Raw genomic sequence first — 24,110 nt, 5'->3', positions numbered from 1 at the left:
TCAGCAAGGTAAACAGAGATCTATGATGCACAATGGGACAGTAATTCAGGCTATTAAAATGGGCACTGGAAGAAATGTACCACTGTGGTATAAATACCCCAACATGGTTCCATTTGACAAAATAACGTCTCTTCTGTCTTTATTACAAACATTTTATGTATACTATAGTAAACCAGTTTAATTTTATACTAAACAATATACATTAGATAGTTCCGTAGCAATAGGAGTAGAATGCACAATATAGTGATTATTATGGCAGGTATATACATTTCAGAATAAAAGCATGTAATTGGTAAGAGTTGTGTGAATAGTATGACACAATAAAAGTTCAGCAGTTCTTTTTCTTTATTGTACGTGCCCTCACTGAATCTTTTTTTCTTTTTAGGTGGAATCATCCATTCAGAATACCAAAGGCATCCTGTCTGCAGTGGTCTTTCTCTTACCGGTCTGTAGTAAGCTGATTAGAAAGGTGAGATTATAAGATGTAGAAAAAAAACATAAAAATCATGAGGTAGGTTAGTTAAAATGCAATCAGTAGTTGCAGGGACAATCCCCCCCTGGAGACACTCCAGTTAACTGTCCTGCTCAGGGACACATGGAAGTAAGTGGGATTTGAACCTGGGTCTTCTGGTTCATAGGCCAGTGTGTTACCCACTAGGCTACTAACACCAGGAGATGATTACAGTCTCTCATGTTTAAAAAGTAATCGATCAGATCACCACCTACATTAAACAACCCCAGAAAAAAATTATGACACTGGGAAATTTGGAATTTCTTGAAAAATTGTAAGGTGTATGCATAACCGATAAATACAGCTTTGTGGAGCATCTTTGCTCTTTCTTATGGCTCTGCCTCTATTCCCGCAGTACAAGTTGGCACAGGGCTGTCCACAGACCTGGAGGGACCAGCAGCTGCCCACGGCCATCAAAGAAGAGACCCTGATTGGCAAGAGCACAAACGGCTTCGGGGTCAGTTCCCTGGAGCAGCACATGGCCAACCTGACCTTCCTGGAGAGCAAGTAGAGCCCAGCGGCAGCAAGATGGGGCGAGCTTCAAAACAGACGCACAAAAAAAAAAAAAAAAGTGTCTGAATGCAGTTCAGTTCCTCACCGTGTGCCTACTGTATTTCTGTGAGAACCGAAACCAGAAATCTTTTTCCGAAAGCACACCAGACTAAAAAAAAAAAATCCGCATGCGTTCTCATCGGCTGTTTTTCTGTGTAACGTGCAATCTAGTCAGTCTTAACGTATCTCAGCATGGTTCTCTCGATTCAGCTCGCAGTTCACAGAGCACCAAGTAAGAACGACGCCTGAGAGCTCATCGTTGCCAAATCTGCGTAGCCATCGGCGAAAAAGTCCGCCGCTGTGCTTGCATATAAGATGTCCCCATGGACAATTTTCCTTTTTAACAACTGCCACTGGAACGTCAAGAGAGTGTTACATTTAAGAATATATATATTTTCTGAGAGAGGTTTGTGAAGGACGCATAACTTTGCAAATAACGTATTTGTAGTAAAAAGTTACCGGTGTGGACTGCCATGTAGGCCACTGTGAGGTATGATGATGTGTCTGTTCTGTTTACTTGAAATCTGAATGTCAGTGGAAGTCGTGTTTCGGTACTTAACTCCCAGTTGTCAGATCGAAGGTCGCCGTTTAGAGTGCAGCTATGAAAAACACGTAGTTTTTGGACCATTGAATGATTGCTAAGCCAACAGAGTAAAAGAATGATCAAAATATACCTTATTTTTCGTAAAAGTATGGTTGTCTTGTTTATTTATGTATTCGGAAAATAAATATTTTCTCTTCACAATAACTACAAACATACGAGGGGTGTGGTTTGTCATATTTATGAAAAAAAAAAAAAAAAAAACGTAACCAAAAAAAAAAAAAAAAAAAAACACAGTATGTACAGCTATACAAAAGTAGACCTTTTAATCCCAACATTTTTTCAAGATCTTGTTCTAAGTAAGGTTTTTTTTGAGGAATACTGTCCCTCAGGTTAGGCAGTGGAGCCATTATGCCAGCCCCGGGACCTCAGCAGAGCTCAGGCTGCTGAGTGGCTCGTTTGGAGATGACGTCTTCATACTCTGCCCTGCTCAGCAGCCCTTCGGTCACCCTCTTGCTCTCATCGAATTTCGGCAGAATGACAGCAATGTATCCTTCTGTGGAGGGCTGTGTAAGGAGCAAGAAGGGTTTTGAAGTTCACTTACGGGTTTTAAAGGTCCTCGAACATGAAATTTTCACTTTGTGAGATGATTTAACATTAATACGAGTTCCCCTAGCCTGTCTATGGTCCTGAAGTGGCTAGAAATGGTGATAGGTGTGGAGTCCTTTGATTCTGCTTCACCATTCAAAGAGCGGCAGCTCAGAGGGTCTGATCTGGAATTTGTCCTCTTATGATGTCATAAGGGCAAAAGTTACCTCCAGTTTCTCATGCTTTTTCTGCCCAGAGAATTTCCCGCCCCTCTAAAACATGATCTTCCCCGACTGTCATGGCTTCCAAATGTGTGAAGCATTGCAGTTGCTCTGTGATTGGATGTAAAAATTTAGCGAGACTCTGAAGAACCAGTGGGCGACATCACTTCCTGTCTGCACCAAACATTGTGGTTGGTGGATGGTGTTGATGATGTCATTTCTACGAATGTCCCTCAACTTCTATAGGCCTCTCTCCTCATTAGCATTTAAAGTTACAGACACTGAAACGTCCTGGGAAATCTCACTGTGGGACTGGAACAAAGTGACCGTAAATCTGCACCAAGGCTGAATTTTTTGAAAGAGACTTTAGATACAGTATTAGGGGACCAACAAGACAGAAATAAAAGCAAAAAAAATGATGTCAGGGGACCTTTAAAGCATCAATTACAAACCACATCCAGATGGAGGCATGTCACCTTTTCCAGCAAGATGCTGGGCTGGGCCAGAATGTCTTCGTTCACTTCAAGCAAGCGTCCTCTGATGCAGCTGCAGGAAACGTGGATTTCAAAGATGAGCCGAGATAATAAAAAGGGATGAATCAGCGATGCTCACCTGTAGATCGTGTATTCAACACCGTCTGTGCATGTTATTCTACACAGGGGTGCCAACTCCGTCAGAAACTGGCCACCCTATACAAAAAAAAAAAAAACAGTCATATTACCTGTCTTCATGTGGCATGCTCAGTTAATTTATATTCATTGCTCAAAAAAAAAATAAAAGGGACCACTTAAACAACACAATGGAACTCAAGTCAATCACACTTCTGTGAAATCAAACTGTCCATTTAGAAAGCAGCACTGACAGTCAATTAAACATGCTGTTGTACAAATGGAACAAACAAAAGGTGGAAATTAGAGGCATTAGCAAGACGTCCCCAATAAAGGCGTGGTCGGGCAGGTGGTGACCACAGACCACTTTGCAGTTATGCTTTCTCGCTGATGTTTTGGTCACTTCTGAATGCTTCCGGTGCTTTCACTCTGGTGGTATGAGACGGCTCGTCCAGGATGGCACATCAATGCGAGCTGTGGCAAGAAGGTTTGCTGTGTCTGTCAGCGTAGTGTCCAGAGCATGGAGGTGCTACCAGGAGATGGGCCGGAACCTCAGGAGACATGGAGGCAACAACCCAGCAGCAGGACCTCTACCTCCACCTTTGTACAAGGAGGAACAGGTGGAGCACTGGCAGAGCTGTACACAGGTGGGGGTTGTGCTTACAGCCCAGAACCGTGCAGCACGTTTGGCATTCGCCAGAGAACACCACGATTGGCAAATTCGCCACTGGCGCCCTGTGCTCCTCACAGATGAAAGCAGGTTCACACCGAGCACGTGAGTCTGGAGACGCCATGGAGAGCGTTCTGCGGCCTGCAACATCCTCCGGCATGTCCGGTTTTGCAGTGGGTCAGTAATGGTGTGGGGTGGCATTTCTTTGGGGGGCCGCACAGCCCTCCATGTGCTCGCCAGAGGTAGCCTGTCTGCCATTAGGTACCGAGATGAGATCCTCAGACACCTTGAGAGTTTTTGTGTGATTTTGTTGTCAGTACAATCCATTATGTAAAGAACAAAGTATTAAATAAGAATATTTAATTCATTCAGATCTAGGAATTCTCCTTTTCTGTGTTCCCTTTATTGTTTATACAGAACACAATTTAGAAGTTACAAAAAGTTTCTGAATAGTTTTACACAGAACAGAAGCACACTTACTAAGAAATGAGTGGAAAAAGCATATTGCTGGAAGGAAATTCCCGTGCAATAAAAGGAATACATTCCTTGGCTTGATGAACTGGGCCAATTGTTTAAAGCACCAAAAAGGCTTGTGAAGGAGGCGAGGAGTCCTTACGCGCTTGGACTTGCCCGAAACCTTGTTGTTGAGACGACTACAGCCAGCACTGATCTGATAGTTGATGCTTTTGACCGCGCGTCCCTTCTGAAGGATGGGATGAGATTCAGCAAGGGTGATAACGCATATTCTATAAAACAAAATAGACATTTAAAAAAAATAATAATTTCACGTTCATTCAAAGTAAAGAAACTGATTCCAAACAAGTCCCTGCATATGAACATATTATGAGGGTGGTAGTAGCCTAGAAGGTAACACACTCGCCAGACCCAGGTTCAATTCCCACTTACTACCATTGTTTCCCTGAGCGTCTCCAGGGGGGGACTGTCCCTGTAACTACTGACTGTAAGGGCGTCTGATAAATGCTGCAAATGTAAATATTATTCCCGGCGCGACCCTACCAACCTGTTGGAATGCTGCAGAATGCAGTGATCTTCGCGTGGTTTGCCCTTAACGTCTTCAAGGTAAAGGACAAAGTAAAGGAACACGGTGAAGAAAGAGAAACGAAACCACTTCAACATATACACACGTGACCGCCGCGGTGCGCACCCGTCTTGTACCACCGCGTGTAATATCGGTCTGTTACAGAGGGCGCGTCCCTGCGCTCCGGCGTCTCCATCACCACCGAAAATGGCCGGGAAATTGGCGAAGTCTCTTTATTCATTTTTTTTTTTTTTAAAAGAAAAAGAGCCACCATAGAAACTCTTTCACGGCGAGCGTCTTCTTCGCTACTGTCTAACCTTCTGCCTGGGCGTGGAACCAGTGACACCTAGCGACAAGGAGCCGGGGGGGGAACAAAAAACTACAAATCTTTACTTTACTTTATTTACAAATCACAAAAACGTTAATATTACTCAAGATTAAAACTTTTAGCATTAAACACGGACAACGAAACCGTCTGCCACTGTTTAAATAATGAATAGAAATTCTTATGGCTACGAAAAAATATTCACACACCTCAATGAACAAAAAAACACATTTATAATACCTGTGTTAAACCGCTTGGTTTCCATTTGTTTGCATGCGTTCGTTATTTGTAACGACTGCGTGCGGAACCTTTGCTCCGGTACCTTGTTTGGCGTCGGAGAGCTTTCCGCCGAGCGCGCAGTCGGGTCCGCGATGGCCGCGCCCGTCGTGGAGACGTGCCATGTCGCCTGCGGCGCGAACGGGACCCCGCATGTGCTGTCGTGGAGCAGGAGAGGCCTGGTGGCGTTCGGGACGTGTCATTCCGTAGCTCTGTACGATCCGCAGGTAAAACGTCCCCTGCAAGTCACCCAAAAAATGGCATTTTTAGCGCACAAGAGGGCGCTTCCTACTATTTCACATTTTAAAAAGTTACTTTAAAGTTGTAGTTGCTTGCGTGGTATTATTTCGTTATCAAAAAAATTATAAGATGCTTTTTTTTTTCGAAAGAGACAGCGTTTTTCAAATTCCAATTTTATTTGTCATACAAGGTATGATATGGACATTTGCGACTGCTATGGACCTCAATATTGCAAATTTTGCAAGTATTCAAGTGAACCAATATGCAAATATTGCAAGTTTATGTTTTTAAACAGGTAGGGTGAAGGTGTGCAAATGTATAAAGTGATTGGCTTTGTGAATAAATATCCTGCAATGTCTTCTGATCTGATGTGTCACATGTGACCCAGAAGCGGAATACAGTTGCCCTGCTGAACAGACACAGTGCGAGGGTGAATGCCGTCCAGTGGGTGCGGAGGCAGGACTGTGGTGAGGATGGTGTTGTTATTATTATTAATATTATTTTAATCTCGGTGCATGCCATACTTTAGTAATAAAGATGCACCATTACAGGTCCTGAATCCAAGCTTATATCAGGCTCCTCAGATCACAGTGTCATCATTTGGGAGGAACTGAATGGGACGGTATGTGTATCTTTAAGAGATTTTCTAAAGTACCGCCTGCGAGTGAACAACCTGAGTGTTCGTTTGGTCTTTTATGTAGTTTGTACCCTCGATCCAGTGCGCTGGCCACACTGGGCCGGTCTGCGCTGTGGATGCTGTTCTTCTGGGACGCAGTAAGCTGCTCGTTGCCTCGGCAGCATCTGACTCTACTGTTAAACTATGGCTGACAAACGAGGGGAAAGGTATGCGTATTTGTGTGTGTGCTCTTTATTGTGTTGCACCTATACTTATTTTGTAATATGTATCTCAAAAGGGGTGTAAGGCACTTTGTGTAAGGAATTCAAATTATTGACCAGTCCGACATCTACTGGCTGCCTGTGCCGGGCCTTAACATTTAAATCATGCTCATTTTAGTTCTGAAATTCTAGTTTCATTTTCTTGTATTACCGATATGTTTAAGTTGAAATAACTATTCGGCCTTACCCTTTAACTAAACGGAAGGGCTTACAAGCATTTTGGTGTCCTTGCAGAATATTAAATCCTGAAAAGTGTTACGGAGGTAAACAATTACGGGAACAGGATTGATATTAGCTAAAGACTCTTAAATTTATTGGCTTACGGCCGCATGGCAGTCCCATACCATATTAATATCAGAGTGAATGCGATGCAGGAGGGCTTGAAAAATCTGCATCAACAACAAAAAAAAGTATAAATGTTGTTTTTTTACAGCTCTCAAACTAGACATTAAACAAAAAAAAAAAAAACAGGTAATTGTGTTCACGTACTGTTCGCTGATAATGAGAAACGATGTGTACATGCTGTTTGGCCATGCAACTTTTTGTCCCTTGGTGTCTTAATTAAACACCGATAATTGGCATAAATAGTGACCTGTTTTCCTACTTATGCTTTTGAATCATTCATGCAAGAAAAATACTATTCATATCATTATCTAAGTGTCTTCTAGCTGTAACTCTGGATTTAACTCTCACTGTTAAACTGTTAAATGAGAGCTGCCTGATTTTAGTTGACAGTCATACAGGGGTGTGTGTGTGTGTGTGTGTGTGTGTGTGTGTTCATGTGACCTCGGGCTTTGTCCTCTGATGTATACACACAGACGCATATGTCATTGTTTTTTCCTCGGGTGTCTGGAAATACACCAACAACCGTTGACAGGTGTTGCCATCTCTATCTTAAAAAAGAAAAATGGAATAATTCATCTCCTCACCTGTAGACAAATCTTCTGATTCAGGTGACATGAAAATACAGATGTAACTGCATCTTAATGTGGAATTTTTTTTCTTTTCTTTGTCTTTTCCCTGGTTTGCTTTAGTGGAATGTCTGCAGACTCTGACGTTCGGGAGTGGCTTTATGATGGATGTTTCCTTGACGCTGTTGCCAGGCAGCGGAGGTAAGCGGTGAGCCACTGCTGCGTGCAGTATTGCTTTTCCTCGTCACATCATCTGTCTCCATTGGCCTCCCTTGCCTTTCTGTAATAACAGAATGTCATGTAAAAGAACAGAAAAAAAACATCTCCATGCAATGGTATGACACTGAAACAAGACCCCAGCCTCCCTCCTGTTATTCCCCTCGTCTGTCATTTGAGCGATGCCGTGGTCTCTGCCGGCGCTGTTCATTTAGTCTGAAACATCCGACCTGTTTGCATTGGCTTGGGTGCCCTTTTCAGCATGCAAGTGAGCGTGATGCGAATGAATGAGCGCATTTCTGTTTTGTTGCAGTAGCCATACTTGCCTGTGGGGGCGACGATTGCAAACTTCACCACTACGTCCAGCAAAATGGGCAGGTAAGATAAATCATGCGCTGATCTTTTAACTGTATGTTCGCTAATGTCACATCAAATAGGTCTTTGGGATTTTCTATAATAAATAAGTAAATGAATAAATAAACCGGTTTTCTAGTCATTTGTGTGTTGGAGAGGAGTCCTTTTGTGTGTTACTATTTCTGGAACCCTGAAGACAAAATCTAATGATGTTTTAAAATGGAGGAGCTCATAATGATTGACAGTTCTGCCAAACCCTTCTTTCGTTCTGGAGAGTTTAAACCTCCTCCTGCTAATTTGGCGCCCATGTTGCATTGCCAGATACCTGATTGTTCACGCAGAGAAAAAGTAACCTAGAAATTCCAAAAGGTATCTGAGAAGTATTTAATATGCTAATTTAAGAAAAGTAAACCAATGACTGACCAATCAAAATGTTCTTTGCTCATTATACACCTTGTTAATGGGGCCATCAGATGTTATTATGTTCGGATGTTATTATCATGTCAGGACCATGTCCACTACCAGATAGGTTATCTGCACTTAAAAAAAAAAAAAAAAAATTCTGATGAATGATTTTTTTTTTTTTGGTCCTGTAAGACTCCATGTCTTTTGTTTTTATTTCCACCTTAGCTATCAAAGGCAAGTTAAGTGTATAAATAACTCTTATGTACATGCATTCTTATACATAATTTATATGCCTGTATTAATATGTTTCAGTTTAAAAAGGTCCTGTCATTGCAAGGTCATGAGGATTGGATTCGAGGAGTGGAATGGACCACCAGAGGTACTGTTTTTGTACAGAAGCTACTCCAATCGGTCATTAGAGCCACTGATGTGAGTGACGGACAGCCTCAGCTCTAACTCTCTCTTTTTATAATCTGCTCTGACTGAGCTTTGGAAAGGAAGGAGTCTCAGTTCATCTCTGTTGATTGTAATAGTAGAGTGGAAGATGCGGCGGAGATCCACCTACCTCTTAATTTGATTTCTCTCTCGGTTCTCTTCATAATGCATGAAACATGTTTCCCTCTCTCCTCCCCACCTCCCGCTGAAATATTGAAGCAGGCGAGCGCTTCTCCTGCCCGCCCCCGTCTCATTCCTTGCCCTTCTCACTCGTCCCCAGATGGGGAACTGTGGCTGGCCAGCTGTGCCCAGGACTGCCTCATCCGTGTATGGAGGCTGTTCGCCAAGCTGCAGGGTGGCAGGGAGGACAAGGCCGAAGCAGCGCTCCGATTGAAGGAGGACGTGTTCGAAGTGACTGAAAACGGTGACGCGTTGATTCGAAATTTATCGCTTTCCGCCACCCAATCAGAAATTTTAATTGCTTTGTCATGGCAAATGATCGTGTCTTGTCATTGTGAAATTGAATTATTAGAATGAATTTCAGTCGTGTACCTCATCACGTTAGACAGTTGTTCCTTCTGCAATTTACTGAGGTGATTTATCATTGTTAAATTGTCATTCTTTAAAAATAAATGAATAAATAAATAAATAATTTAACTTTCAGGTACTACTTCATTGTATGCGATGACTCTTGAGACCGTGCTGGCTGGTCATGAGAACTGGGTCTATGGAATCCACTGGCAGCCTTCGTATATTAAAGGTTAAACTCTTTTTATATTGTTAAATTATAGGCCCTTTTTGTCTTTTAGGAATTGTGCCCATTAAATCTCCCATTCATTGCTTATTGTAGCCAATCTATTCTCTCGGTGTCTCCCCCTGCAGACGAAACGGTGCATCAGCCACTAAGTCTGCTCTCTGCTTCCATGGACAAAACCATGATCCTGTGGGGCCCAGAGGACGCGTCTGGAGTTTGGGTGGAGCAAGTGAGACGCTAGAAAAGCTGCTGGATTTGTTGGCCCGTTCATGGGTCAGGACTGGTTCTAGACTACAGCTTAGGCTTAACTCGTGAATGGAACTTACTTACTTACTGAAGTGATTGTCACATGTGATACACAGCAGCACAGCACACGGTGCACACAGTGAAATTTGTCCTCTGCATTTAACCCATCACCCTGAGTGAGCAGTGGGCAGCCATGACAGGCGCCCGGGGAGCAGTGTGTGGGGACGGTGCTTTGCTCAGTGGCACCTCAGAGGCACCTTGGCGGATCGGGATTCGAACCGGCAACCATTACGGGGCCGATTCCTTAACCACTAGGTTAAGGTTAAGAACTGACCCCAAATAAACTTTGTTGGTTCGGATGGTTTATGCTCTTCATCATTTTTGTCACTGGAGTCAGAGTTCCTAGCTGCTGGTTGAAAGTGAGACGAAGGTCAGAGCAGAAGAGAGGCAGCCGCACGCTCCACTTCCCTTTGGACTCTGCGCCAATTTCCAATCTAGCCGCCGCCCGGCTGCGAGGTCACTCGCCCGTCCCCCTGTCCTCTGGATCTCTTCAGCCCCGCTCGCTTCAGAAACCCGCCACAGGCCTCTTACACGGCGCACCTATGCCAGGTTCTCTGCTGGGTTCCGCCGCCATGGAACATCTGCTGCCTGTGCGGCTTGCTGCTTCGCTGGAAGTTAAACCGCAGAAACGGCGCTCCTCTCCCATCTGCCGCGGCTGTTTTTGAGCGACGGGTGAATTCCTTTAGTGACTGGGGTCTTCATACCTGAGAGAACCACCATCCCATCAGTGTAGGCCTCAAATGAACCCTGACCCTTTTTTCTTTTCTTCTCCTGTGTCTGGAGATTCCCTACAGTCCCCCAGAAGTACAAGATTGCCTTTTCTTGTGAGTTTTCTGATGTATGTAGTTAGATGAGATGACCCCCTGACTCCCTCAAGTGAACCTGGTGCTGGCCCTGTTTAAAATGTAGTGCATGGAGAGTGTTCACAAATGTCATTTTCACTTATTTTTAAATCTAATTCTTATTGGATTTAAAACGATTAGTTAATTTCTACATCTGCATGTGTTGTTCGGCCATGGACTTATTGAGGGGCGTTTTCAGGAACATTCTTAGGTATGCTTCATGTTACATTAGAAAAACACTTCTCATAGTGCCTCGTAGCGCTTCTTTTTGTCTTTCCCTCAGTGTTAAAGTGCACTTTGGATGAAGTACGCTGTTTTTATCCAAACGGGCGATTATGGCTTGGGGTTGAAAAGCCTTTGAACTGACAGGCAACCGGCCTACAAAAAGCCTGAGCGCCGCTCATCTTGCACCTAATCGCTGCTTTTCACTTCCACTCAGTGAGTGGACAGCTTGAGTGTTAAGATGTAAAACGTACTGTAATACGTAATAGTAAATGTAATACGTGTAATACGTAATAGTAAAAAAAAAAAAAAAAAAGAACATGGCTTTAGCTGAATGTTGAGGAGAGGGTTTGACCCCTGAACGACTCTGTCTGGGGGTGTATAGCGCGACGCTGGACAGTTTTGGAGAGCATCCGGAGCAGGCCAAGCACTAAATGACCAGCATCTCCATGTGCTAATTAACACATTAAAGGGGGAGCGCTTTGTTCACCACGATTAGCGTAATTGGACGAATTTAGCAGTGGGGTGGCCTGATACACTGCGGCGTTAAACACACACGCGGCTAACAAGTCCTGCTGTCAAATGAGGAAGTAGGGGCCAAACTCAGCCCGCAGCGATGGCCTTAGTTTGCAGACCCTGAAGCGCTAATTGGACCGTTAGGGGTCGACCCAGTCAGAAGCTGGTTTTAATTTGTCATTATGAATCCTTGTCTGGGTTCTTTTTGGGGCATTTTTCCTTTAGGTCTCTTGTGGACTTCCTTCAGGTCCACCTGAAGCACATTCTAGCCAATTATATTAATAATAATTCGTTTTTAAATACTAATTTCAGCGGGGATGCAACATTATACATCATAAGGAAAATTAAATGTTGGACTGGAGATGCATAGTGACATTGTATTCATAGGGGTGGGTGGGGCGTCAAATTTCACTGGCCAGCCAGCAGGGGCGCTACACTTGCAGTGTTTTCACTTGTTTCTATCATGAATGAAATACCGTTCCTCCTAGTCAAACAGAGAAAACTAATTAATGTTGCATTTAAAGCTGTACGACAAAGAGAACAAAGAAAATAAGAATTGTGCATAGGAAAGAATTTGCTCAAAATGAACACAGTACATAACACAAGGCCATATTTGTGGTCTTCCAATAAATCCAAGTTCTGAGCATGTTTGTCGGCTAAATTGATCTAGCTTATCTCCTACAGTCACTGAGTAATCATCAAGCTGATCCTCTTAATTCCAGTGGGGCCATTATTAATTTACATGATAGTGTGAAGGCTCTAAAATCTTTTCTAGCTCTGCACAATCCAAAATATTCTGTTTGTATTACAACAAATGTTTAACTCTGGTCTGTCTTCAATCGTGGATTGATTCTGGTTCTAGACTAAAAGAGAACATCAATGAAGATTTTTTTTTAGTCTAGGACTAGACTTTATCCATAATGGAGAAACTGGCCCTCAGTTTTTATTGTAATTAAATTATCCCATGAATATTAAGTCGATTGTGGGGTGTCCATAGGCCTGTCCTTGTGTGGCTTTAGTATTTCTTTTTTTTTCTCCTCTTTTATTTAGAGCATCTACATCTCATCTACTTTTTCTTCTTCTTCCTCCCCATTTACACGGGCTTGGGACTGTCACCATGCATCCGGCTACATTACTTAGCGATAGTGATTCTCTAAATCATATACTGGTGCTGCTACCTTTATCATAAATAACAGAACAGCAAGTTCAGAAGAGATCCGCAGCTTTAACCGTGACTCTCATTAGGGCAAGCAAAGTGTCGATGGAACAAAATGCATTTTTTTTTTTTTTTCTTTTTATCTTTGTGGTTCTGTTTTCACTCCAGGTCCGGGTCGGTGAGGTTGGAGGAAACACCCTTGGCTTTTATGGATGCCAGATGAGCCCTGATGGTCACATGATCCTGGCCCACGCCTTTCACGGAGCTCTACACCTTTGGCACAGGGACCCGAACCAGGAGGTGAGATGCTCTGCAGATTAAAACGCTGGAGTAAGACTGGTGCTTCGGCTCTCCTGCATGCCTGTGCCCTGCAGGCCGAGTGGAGCCCCGCTGTGATCGTATCCGGCCACTTTGACGCCGTGCAGGACCTCAGCTGGGACCCGGAGGGAGACTATATAGTGACGGTGGGCTTAGACCAGACCACCAGGCTCTTCACCCCATGGAGGAGGAAAGGATGGGCTCAGGTATTTCTTCACTGCTCTCTCTCTCTCTCCCGCAGTAACCAGGAGGACGTGAAGATTGATGGAAAATGCGGTGTTCGAATCAAATTAACATAAAGGATGGAGGGGGAAAAAATATCCATCCCTAATGACTACTGTGGGTGTTATAGATCTGCCGCTCCCGTTTGAACACGTATTTATTGTTCAATTAGTGTTGCATATTAGCTTGGCTGGTGGTTATCAGGTGCTTGGCATGCTGTTTGCATTTGCCATGGAGGCTGGAGGTGGCGCGCACATTAATCCTGCCTTCACGCTGAACACGTATTTCAAACATGTTCAAAAGTCGTTACTGTCGCCTATGCAGAATGTAGAGCCTTTTTGCAGTATATTCAACATTACTTATACATCCACGTTTTCAGGTACACACACACACACACTTTCTATCACTGTTTTAATGCAATCAAAATCATTCAAGGATACAAAGTGTATTTTAATGCACCCAAGACTGACCTGATATTTGGCGTGTGTGTATGTACACATACACACAAAGACAGACACTACTATACAAAAAATCGAGTTGCATATAATGGAAGAATAGCAGCATATGTTGATGCATTTAAAAATCTGCGCCCCTGCCTGCGCAGCCCACCTGGCACGAGATCTCGCGGCCCCAGATCCACGGCTACGACATGCAGTGCCTGGCCATGGTCGGCCGCTTTCAGTTCGTCTCAGGCGCTGATGAGAAGGTGCTTCGCGTTTTCCGTGCTCCCAGGAACTTCGTGGAGAACTTTGCCAACATAGCAGGCAGACCCCTGGAAGAGCTGCTGTCATCGAGCGTGAGTTGAATGGTTTTATTATAAGCTGTACACGAAGACTAACAGGATGTAATACATAAAAAAAGTGCTGTTTATGGTTTAGGACTCTAGTGATATGCCTGAAGGTGCCAGCACTCCAGCACTGGGCCTGTCCAATAAAGCTGTGTTTCAAGGTCAGCATTTGGTTCCTTTATATAAAATTTTAATAGAACAGTTTTACAGAGCAACTGTCTTAAATGTTATGAGGGCATCATAGTGATTTTTATTTGTACCTAGCAGCACTGGGTGAAGGTGAAAAATATGTGATTGAACATTGTCTCTCTCCTTAAGGACAGTTCATGAGACCACAAAACCGAGGCAAATAAAATGATTATGTATTATGTACATATATGGTAGCATTGTGTATCTGTTGGGTCTGTATTCTTAATTTATAGTTTAAAAAAACTATTAAGTGTTCCTGTAAGTGTTATACATTGTAATGGAGCATTTGTGCTGGTTTTCATTGTGTTCCCTTATTATTAACACCAGCAATGTTAACCTCTTCATGCCTGAAACCTGTCTGTAAAGTAGCTGTTTGGTTGAGCAGGTGACCTGGTGTCCCAGAAGAGCGAGGACAACGCGGAAGACTCCAGCAGAGTTTCTGACCAGTACAAAGAATCCTACTTCCAGCCGCTCAGCCTTAACGGTATTAATCCCTCCCCTCAAATCCACATTTACTCATGTTTTTACTGCAACAAATTAAACCTACAACTATGGTGTCCCTTAGCCAGTAGATGGCAGGAGATCAGTGACTTTTGGACAGGCATATCATATCAGGATTGCAGTTTATGCTGGCACTGTCTAAAATGGTATTAAAAAAGAAATAAGTAAGAAGTGGCATCTACTCACTAATTACCACATTGATCTGACTTCTTTGTTTTATAATTCTTTTCAATATTTTAAAGAGAACGGTGATAAGGTCGGCCTACATTTGTGAGTATGCACTTCAGTTTTGCAATCAATAATGTGCTTTGTATAGACCAATCTGGCAACAAATCCAGTAACAAAACTCATTAGAAAATATTGTATTTGGTGCCATCTAGCACCACTTTCTCAGATGTGTTTTGAGGAGGATAAAAATGAACGTCTTCATAAACCTAAAGCTTCGACCAGATTTAATTCATAGCTGTCTTTCTTGATTGGTATTAGAGCCAAAAATAACAAGCAGCAGCTATGTAGCCAATCGCAGGAAAAGGGAGAGGAAAAAAAGGATAGATGGGGAGATGTTTGGTAGGGTGGAGGAGTGGGCTTCATGCTTCTTTAGCTTCGGGCAAACAGTAGCAATATCTGTCAATGTGATTGAGAAAGCTTCCTTATCTGATATCATTATTGGCTTATGTAATTGCAAAGATAAAATATTGATGACTGTGGGCTACAGGGGACTGCATTGAGGCAGAGCAACGCTCCAGTCGGTTCCATGGGGGCGAGGCGGCAAAATAATTAGAGGGAAGATGAGTTGAAATAGAAGTGTTTTTGCTGTGGGGGGTGGGGCTGTTGCCCGTCAGGTACAGATGACCTTTTTAAGAAAAAAAAATGATTGGGGTTCATCCAGAAGCAAAGTAGAAGCATGTTAAAATTCCACAATTACATATTTTTGGATTATTGAAAGTAGGCAATAGCATTAACATACATATGAAGTTTAATATTAAAAAAAGTTCCCATTAAAAGTGTTTTTCATTTTTAAAATATCATTAATACTCTGCTGTTCATAATAAATGTCATCACTAGAATCTATTTTGTGTTTTTGTGTGTGGTTTTGTGAATATTCAAATTACTTAAACCCAATATCCGTTATTTCATTTATGTAAGTCTGTAAACATTGTCTAATACTCCATTTACATTTGCTGAAGTTGCAACGTTCATGTCTTTTCCTCCATTTTGTGTGTGGTTTTACATGGACAGAACCCCCACCAGAAGACCACCTCCTTCAGAATACCTTGTGGCCCGAGATTCAGAAGTTGTGAGTACCCCCTCCCCAGCCGTCCAATGGCCTACTGTCCGGTGGGCAGCAGCACATATTTTTCATCTTTTTTTTTTTCTTTTTTCTTTTTCAATGAATGTGCCATTTCTTCTATTGACCAGCCTGTCCTTTATAAGATGCGGGGCTACTACACTGACATTTTTTCTCTTCTCTTTGTGCTCCTTATTATTGCTTGTAGTGAAGTGCACTTTTCTTTTCTTTCATAATTCTGATGCTGCTGCATTAATCTCAAACCAAATCCTGTTTTCAGTTAGTACTATTATTTTAAAATCCTGTCATACGGTTACACACATCAGGAAAAATGCTTGATTTTTTAAAATATATGTGTGTGTGTGTGTGTGTATATAAAATACACACACACACACAGTACAGGCCAAAAGTTTGGACACACCTTCTCATTCAGTGTGTTTATTTTCATGACCATTTACGTTGGTAGATTCTCACTGAAGGCATCAAAACTATGAATGTACTTAACAAAAAGTGGAGACCCGACCTCCACAGTCACCGGACCTGAACCCAATCCAGATGGTTTGGGGTGAGCTGGACCCCAACAAGTGCTAAACACTTCTGGGAACTCCTTCAAGACTGTTGGAGAACCATTTCAGGTGACGCCCTCTTGAAGCTCATCGAGAGAATGCCAAGAGTGTGTAAAGCAGCAATCAGAACAAAGAAACTAGAATATAAAACATGTTCTCAGTTATTTCACCTTTTTTTTGTTAAGTACACAACTCCACATGTGAACATTCATAGTTTTGATGCCTTCAGTGAGAATCTACCAACGTAAATGGTCATGAAAATAAAGAAAACACATTGAATGAGAAGGTGTGTCCAAACATTTTGCCTGTACTGTTGATATCTTTAAAAAGTCTTTTTAGCAAAGTTTTTCCAGTAGTGTGAGTTTTAAGATCCTACGATGCTCACTCTGAACTGATTAATTGTTACAGCTTTTCAGATTGAATGAAAGCTTTAAGATGTTATTTTGTTTGTTAATAGACTAATAGCAACAATCCTTCTATTTTTTCAGTGCGTATTCTTTTGTCGTGATTATTGATAAGCAAGGGAATCAACATGTCTGAGCAGACGTCCCCATTTTGGCTTACCAGAATTAATTTTAGATATTATATTTTAAAGCATTAGGAAACGCAATTAAAAACCATCATTTAATACCACCTGGTGTCATGAAGCTGTACAGCCAGCACACATTTGCACTCATCAAACCCTTATTTCAGAAATGCAATTGCCGAAAACAAACGCTTGTAGACATAAAGGAGACATTTTAGGTTTAAAATAGTGTAGCAGTTTGTCGGGATGTTGAGGAGCAGCTGCTGGTTCTGCGCCGGCATTCGCGGAGGCAGATGTGCTGCCAGCGGAGCTGATTTGATCGATCGCCTTGTTTTCGAGTTTGCTCCACTGGCGAATTAGGAGAGGAAAACCTTTTTTTTTTTTTTTTTTTTTCCTCTTCTTTTCCTCCTCGGTTAACCAGCATCATTCCCCACAGGTACGGCCACGGCTTCGAGATGTTCTGTCTGGCGTCTGACTCGACGAGGACGGTCGTGGCTTCGGCGTGTAAGGTACACCAGTCTGCTGGAGGGACGACCTCTGAGCCGGGACTGACGTCCCTGGCTAAACAACCACGCATGTTCGTGCACACACACTCACACTCAGCGTGAAAGCACATCAGTGGATGCAGCTTAATTAATACGTTCAGCGTCTGTGCAGGGATTGCTGTCACCGCCGCACCTGTCGGCACGTAGAGCTGGAGTGTAGCGGACTCTTCTCAGGAGGTTGTCTTCCACAATGGCCACCGTCATGCATAAGGACATGAATACCATCAAATTAAGAACGGTGTGAATTTTTGGGCTGTCAAAACTAATGTATTAATTTTAAAAATGAACGCAGCCATGTTTTGTTTACTGTAAGCTCACACATACGTTGATGGTGAAACAATCGTTATTTCATGTTTGATAAGCTGGTGCTAGGTCATTTGTATACATTGATTTGTATGCAATGTGTTAACTGGGATATTTGCATAAATTTTACTTGATTGGCTGTGCAAAAAAACTCCTGATTGTATATTTTCCACATTTGTCTTTTGTAATAGTTTTAAAGGTACATAATAGGAAGCTTTAGATTGAAGAATTGAACATGGGTAATTAATTAGTTAATTAATTTCTAAAAATCAAATGACAGCCCTGATGAATATATGTCCCTGCTGAAAGCCAGCCTAACTATTTCTTTACTTGCTGCTCACTGATGATTTTTAATGGTTTGACCCCCATTTTTTATACATAATATACACTATAATAATACAATAATGCAGAAGTGCACAAAAACCAAAAGTGCAAGTCAGAACAAGACAATAACGAGCAATTAATCCATTAAAGGTCCCCTATTATGAAAATTTCACTTTGTGACTTTATTTAACATTAATACGAGCTCCCCTAGCCTGTCTATGGTCCTGCAGTGGCTACAGATACAGTTATAAACAACTTGCCATACTAATATGATTAATAAAGCTGTAGGACTATGTGACATTCTGACACAATACTTTTTTTGGGGGGGGGGGTGTCATTGGGCCTCCTGATATAAAAATTCAATCTGGCATTAAAAATAAAAAAAAAAAACTGTCCTTCAGCCAAAAAAAAAATCAATTAGGGCTGTTTATTTTGAAAAAAAATTTGAAGGGCTAGTTTTTGTGTGTCAGACCAAGCTGCTCTTAGAGAGTTGTGAGGTCAAGCGGCCCTGACCTCACCCTGTCCTATATGGTGAGTAATGGGGCTCTGGTGGTTCCAGAAGCTGCGGTGGTCATGGGCTCTTTTCAAGGTCCTCCCACACAGCAGCTTTCCTGGCAAACGATAAAATGTTTAGAAGTAGAAATTGCTGAGAATTTTTCACATTTATCTGTACATGTCCACTCAGCTCAGTGCCAGAATTTTGCTGATTTTAACCCCCAATTAAATATGTTCACTATCAATAATATCTCATGGGGAAACAAGCAGGTTAGTTTTTCTCTATATTGCTGAAAAATCAGTAACATCTGCCTAACCCTTCAAAATCCCTCAAAACCCTTAGTCCCCATTTGTCTTAAAAAGGATTTATAAGCCATGTTCCAATCACAGCTCTGTGGTTCTCACACCCTTCCTTGTTTGGTGAGATTTGGTTGATCTGATCAAATCGGTTCAGCAGCAGGTCATGTTGCAGAAGGTGTGTCGGTGTTTTAAATCCAACACGTCGTGGAAGCGGAATGGCTTTACTCCTTTATTTTGTCTGTGTCTCCCAGGCGTCGAAAGCAGAACACGCCTCCATCCTGCTCTGGAGCAGCAGCTCCTGGAAGCAGCTGCAGTCTCTGCCGTGCCACAGCCTGACAGTCACGCAGATGTCCTTCTCCCCCGACGCCCGCCTCCTGCTGGCCGTGTCACGTGATCGCACCTGGTCGCTGTGGAAACGAGAGGACCCACCCTCTGGGAGTTCAGGTACAACGCACAATAGCGCTCAAGTCCCCTTTTATGTCCCTCTGGTGTCACCGAGACATTATTACCTGAGGGACATTAAAACGTTCAGGCAAGGGGAGCTATTGGGCACCTTTGGGAGTGGCGGGATGGGAGTTGACGTCTCTGCAGCTTAGAACACGTCAAGTCCTTGTTCTGAAACCAGAGGAGATAAATTACAGTTGACTGAGGCGCACCTTCTTTATCTGTCTGCCTCCTGTCTTCAGTTGTATGGGGTTCGGGACGCCGTCTTTTCTGCTTCAGGCTCAAATCACTCACCCCGGTACCCCACCCCCAGCACGTCTGGTCATATCAGGCACCCAGAAACCTCGATCATACAGATGAGTTCCACCACTGTGCTCACCCGCATCCCTGGAGAGACGGGGAAATCTCTGGCATTCCTGAGCCGGAGGCAGGGAACAGTGTGACCTGAGGACGTTGTGCGGTGGCACCTGAGGCTTCATGTCATTTGCCGATGCCGAAAGATTTCAGAATGCTCACTGGTCTCCCAAGTGTCAAATAGCAATATCAAAAAGTAATAGTTTATGTTGAAATGAAATAAATGAACAGATCCTAACCAGAGACAAGCCCTAAATAAAGGCTGAGTGTATACGGAGAAGGAGATGCTTTAATATTAATACACAGACTGTAAAAATCGAGTTTTAAAAATGAACCGGAACTCGATAATAGCTAAAGTGTGTGTGCTAATTGTAGCGTGTTTTTTCATATGTAATTTTTATGTGTGTTTCCTTACTGGGCAGATCCTCTGTTTTCTCTCTACACTCACACCAAAAAGGAGACGGCAGTGCATGCTCGCATCATTTGGTCATGCGACTGGAGCGCTGATAACAAGTACTTTGTGACATCGAGTCGGGACAAGAAGGTAACATACAGCTCCAAAAAAAAAAAAAAAAGATCTTAATTCAGAATGGAAATAAATGTTATCATGATTTGGCAAGATTCTGTTTATGCGTGTGAACAGGTGATTGTGTGGGGACACGGTGCTTCAGGTGACCCTGTGGGTGAAGGCGCGGTGGCCATCGGCCCCTGCTCCTCTGTGCTGGATGTCGGGGACTCGGCCACGGCCGTGGCGTTCTGCCCGTTCCCCTGCGCAGACCACAGGTGCTGCACTGCAGTGTTTTTCAGGCAGCGCTGACCGACTTACACTTGCATTTAGGTCCGATTTAGATGTAGCAATTTTTTTTTTTAGGCCACTGTTTGCAAAAGATTTTTTATCCCACTTCCACACATAGGCATCTCTTCATAATTCATATAAAACTACAACTATTGTAACACAATGAAAAATGTAGAATGGAATTCATACTAATCAATTGAATGATTTAGCATTCAGTTACCATAACCATTTGACAAGTCAGTATTTAGATTAGTTACTTAAAAAAAGAGGACTTTTATTTATATATATATATGTTTGTTTGTTTGTTTGTTTTTTACCATTTTATCTAACCGACTAATTAATCACCCATGCATTACACATACATTTCATAAAGGTATTTTATATTTATTCTGCAAGTATTCCGATTACATTCTTTTATTATTTATATTGTAACAGACATTTTTCCGTCCATCTCCTTGTCCATCTGTTTCTTCATGGGACCATTGCTGCTGCCAAAATGGACCGATTAAAAAAGATGGACCTGTGCTTTATTGTAATGGGTGGAAAAGCATCTTTCCTTACCCGTGTTCTTTTTTTTCAAATACACAGCAACAGTAACCCAGCAGGCCATCTGACTGTTAATGATGCCGAAGCATATATTGACCATGATGCATTGGGCCACATTGCGACTTGTTGATTCGTCTGCCCCCGGAGTTCATCCCTGCTGTCTGTTCTGCAGCTACCTGCTGGCGGTGGGGCTGGAGGGCGGCAGGATCCTGCTGTATAAGTGGAGGCCCATGGCGGAGCCGTCTGCAGCCTCCGACTGGACCAGGTGCGGCCAGACCGACGATTCGTATCCTTTACAGGAAAAGCTTCAGGATTCCCCCGTTCCCAAAGCTCTTTGTCGCTTTTTTAAATTTCAGCAGTGCTTGGATAAATCTGAGGAAAGATGAGCACATAAATAAATAAATAAATCTGCATGCCTCAGTGCAAAACATTATCTTCCATTCAGTTGACTTTTCTTTGAACCATTGTATAGCTTTCATCTTATTTTTTTCTACTGTTCATTTATTATCATGTACATACACCTACATATATATACGTAAAGGTATGTTGCATATGCAGAATCTGTTTTTATTCCTCATCTCAGTCTGGTTTCAGCCTCATGTAGGGCAGCAATGGAGAAAAAAAATAAATAAATGAGGACAATATCAGTGCAAGGGCGCCGGTCGGCGTAAGTGGCCTGCAGTGAGTTCATCAGCTTTTACATGCCAATGTGGCTTTCTAGGCAGGAAGACCATGTCACCGCAAGATGACCGTTTTTTTTTTTTTCTTGTGAATGTTTGTACTAATCCGACACGACCTTCGACACACAAATTCGGTGGTTGGTGCTGGAACTGTGATGGTTGAGGCCACATGGTTTGAGTATCAGCGGGCAGCCAGCTTGAAGCTCATTGAGGTTGTGTTTTGCCAAGCCTTTGCATTGATCAGCACAGCGCGTTGCTGGCTCTCTCTCTCCCCCTCTATCTGTGAGAGAGAGGACACTAAATCCCAGCACTGCTCTCACACTCCACTGCATCACTCGTCTCTCCTTGACGTCGTTAAGCCCAAATAACAGGAAGTCATCGACTCTCCTGTCATCGGTGTGACCCCCTCCAGATACCTCGGATCTGGTATTTTTGACTGAGAGGATTTTTGTAATTACATGAGAACACTTTCCTCCAGGACTATGGTGCAACAGTTTCAACACTGCAAGACAGTGCAAATAGGTGAACAACTCTTTTGATCTGCAAAGCAGTAAAAACAGATGAGGTTGTAATAAGCTGTGCCAAAAAATATAAATTGCAGCAGAACTGAACAATACAACAGAGGTCTGAACTTATTAGATTATTTTAGAAGAGGAAGTTGCAGCAGTTTGCTGTACTTAAATATGAATACATATATTAATGGTAAATTATGACATGATCGTAGTAAGAAATGGAGTTGATAGTAAGTTAAGTTGTGAGATGCATCTATTCCTAGGTTTCCTTGACCATATCTTCCCCCACACATCAGCCAGAGCCACAGTTTAGCAGTGAAGCGGCTACGTTGGAGGTCACGGCCCGGACTGGCCGGGCAGCAAGGGGCGGAGCTTGATCACTCATGGGTGCAGCTAGCCAGTGCTGGAGTTGACCACGCCCTCAAAATTTTCAATGTCCATCTCCAGGCTCTGTAGTACTGTTAACATTGTTCCTTGTTCCATGCGACTTCTGCTCAGTGGTCCCCCTGAGAACAATCAGGTGGATGCCTCCTGAAGCTTCTCCTTCAGACTCTGGTCTCCACCCCCCTCCTTCCTCCTCGAACACACAGTCAGCAAACATCAGCACATGACTATGAAGAATCCTCTTCCCATCAAGTATGTCCTTCACTTGTGGACATAAGAGGTAAAATGATCCCCCATCACACGGAACAGGGGTTATTCAACTTGTGACATTATCATGCATTATTCTAATAAATGCATTTTCTGTTCAGTCTTGAGTGATTTGATTGAAGGGCACAGAGCTGTGTGGGCGTGGCTTCTGTGTTACAGGTTTTAATTTAGCCCGGGAGGTGGCTTACGCATCTATGACGCAAAATAGGGAAAGTCGTCAAAATTCTCTGAATTCGCAGAATATTTTTAGACCTGATTTTTAAAAAGGTGGAATTATGCATCTACATTGTGGTGTAATTGGAACCCTGGTGAGTGAGGTTTTTATCCTCTTTTTTTTCCCGTCTGTCCTGTCAATCCACAATACAGCATGACTTGGTGCTGCTATAAAAATAACTCATGTAAATGAGCTTAAATGCAGTACTTTTTTTTTTTTCTTTCTTTCAAACTTTGTCAGTTGAATCATTCATGTAAATCTCTGTGATATATGTGTCTGTGAGTGTGGGTAAAATATGCAAGAATATTGAATAATTTCCCAGAGCGATTCCTATATTTAGCCTCAAATCAATACATTAATTCTTTATACTGTGCTAGTTAGGAATGCACTGCTGCCTGATTGCAGTGAACTCTTAAAGCCTTTGTGGTGTCTTTTTTACATTTTACATTTACAGCATTTATCAGACGCCCTTATCCAGAGCGACTTACAATCAGTATTTACAGGGGACAGTCCCCCTGGAGACACTCAGGGTTAAGTGTCTTGCTCAGGGACACAATGGTAGTAAGTGGGATTTGAACCTGGGTCTCCTGGTTCATAGGCGAGTGTGTTACCCGCTAGGCTACTACCACCCATGGTGGCTTATAGTGGTGCTGGGGGAAGGTACTGTCCCAGGTACCATAAATATTTTTTGGAGTTGGGCGTCAATAATTTATGAATCAGTAGAGACACTGCTTGCATGCCACAAGTGACACTGACTCAATCATTCTAATATCGTTAACTAGGCCACATTCGAAGCTGTTCCCTCATTGGAGTGACTCAACGTTACTGTTGAATATTTAATACTAGTGAGGTCTGCACTTTTTGCAAGAAATGGTGGGGCTGCATGGTGAAGTATTTTGGACTACTTTACGCTACTTGAAATACATATTCAAATGCAGTTTACTAAATGTCACCCAACACAAGT

At 42.7% G+C, this 24,110-nt stretch overlaps 3 protein-coding genes across 7 annotated transcripts in view; 2 read left to right on the top strand and 1 right to left on the bottom strand.

Annotated features, from left to right (window-relative positions):
• ctnnal1 (catenin (cadherin-associated protein), alpha-like 1) overlaps positions 1-1,822 on the top strand; it is a 40,874-nt gene extending 39,052 nt beyond the window's left edge. For all 5 annotated transcript variants that reach the window (XM_028964186.1, XM_028964185.1, XM_028964189.1 and 2 more), the window contains 2 exons: positions 386-469; positions 867-1,822. In XM_028964186.1, the coding sequence (XP_028820019.1) occupies positions 386-469; positions 867-1,022 (240 nt within the window). In that variant the 3' untranslated portion in view covers positions 1,023-1,822. The remainder of the gene's footprint in view (positions 1-385; positions 470-866) is intronic.
• Positions 1,823-1,911: 89 nt separating this feature from the next.
• abitram (actin binding transcription modulator) lies at positions 1,912-5,034 on the bottom strand. Its single transcript, XM_028964335.1, has 6 exons — positions 4,857-5,034; positions 4,713-4,764; positions 4,308-4,437; positions 3,026-3,102; positions 2,890-2,959; positions 1,912-2,170 (listed from the first exon to the last, which is right to left on the bottom strand). The coding sequence occupies exons 1-6, from the start codon at positions 5,002-5,004 to the stop codon at positions 2,033-2,035; spliced, it is 615 nt and encodes a 204-aa protein (XP_028820168.1). The 5' UTR covers positions 5,005-5,034; the 3' UTR covers positions 1,912-2,032.
• A 377-nt stretch (positions 5,035-5,411) lies between these two features.
• elp2 (elongator acetyltransferase complex subunit 2) lies at positions 5,412-23,032 on the top strand. Its single transcript, XM_028964420.1, has 22 exons — positions 5,412-5,558; positions 5,960-6,038; positions 6,123-6,193; positions 6,273-6,414; positions 7,503-7,580; positions 7,909-7,973; positions 8,667-8,733; positions 9,070-9,213; positions 9,454-9,549; positions 9,672-9,772; positions 12,754-12,885; positions 12,960-13,109; positions 13,730-13,921; positions 14,004-14,073; positions 14,487-14,585; positions 15,842-15,899; positions 17,419-17,491; positions 19,201-19,393; positions 20,170-20,291; positions 20,391-20,530; positions 21,262-21,375; positions 22,578-23,032. Exons 1-22 carry the CDS (start codon positions 5,427-5,429, stop codon positions 22,735-22,737), a joined length of 2,478 nt encoding a protein of 825 aa, XP_028820253.1. The 5' UTR covers positions 5,412-5,426; the 3' UTR covers positions 22,738-23,032.
• The last annotated feature ends 1,078 nt before the right edge of the window (positions 23,033-24,110 follow it).

The sequence above is a fragment of the Denticeps clupeoides genome, chromosome 20, assembly GCF_900700375.1.
Source record: "Denticeps clupeoides chromosome 20, fDenClu1.1, whole genome shotgun sequence".
In the NCBI taxonomy this organism is placed as follows: Eukaryota; Metazoa; Chordata; class Actinopteri; order Clupeiformes; family Denticipitidae; genus Denticeps; species Denticeps clupeoides.
The sequence above is the reverse complement of the archived record's forward strand: the minus strand, read 5'-3'. Positions and strand labels throughout refer to the sequence as shown.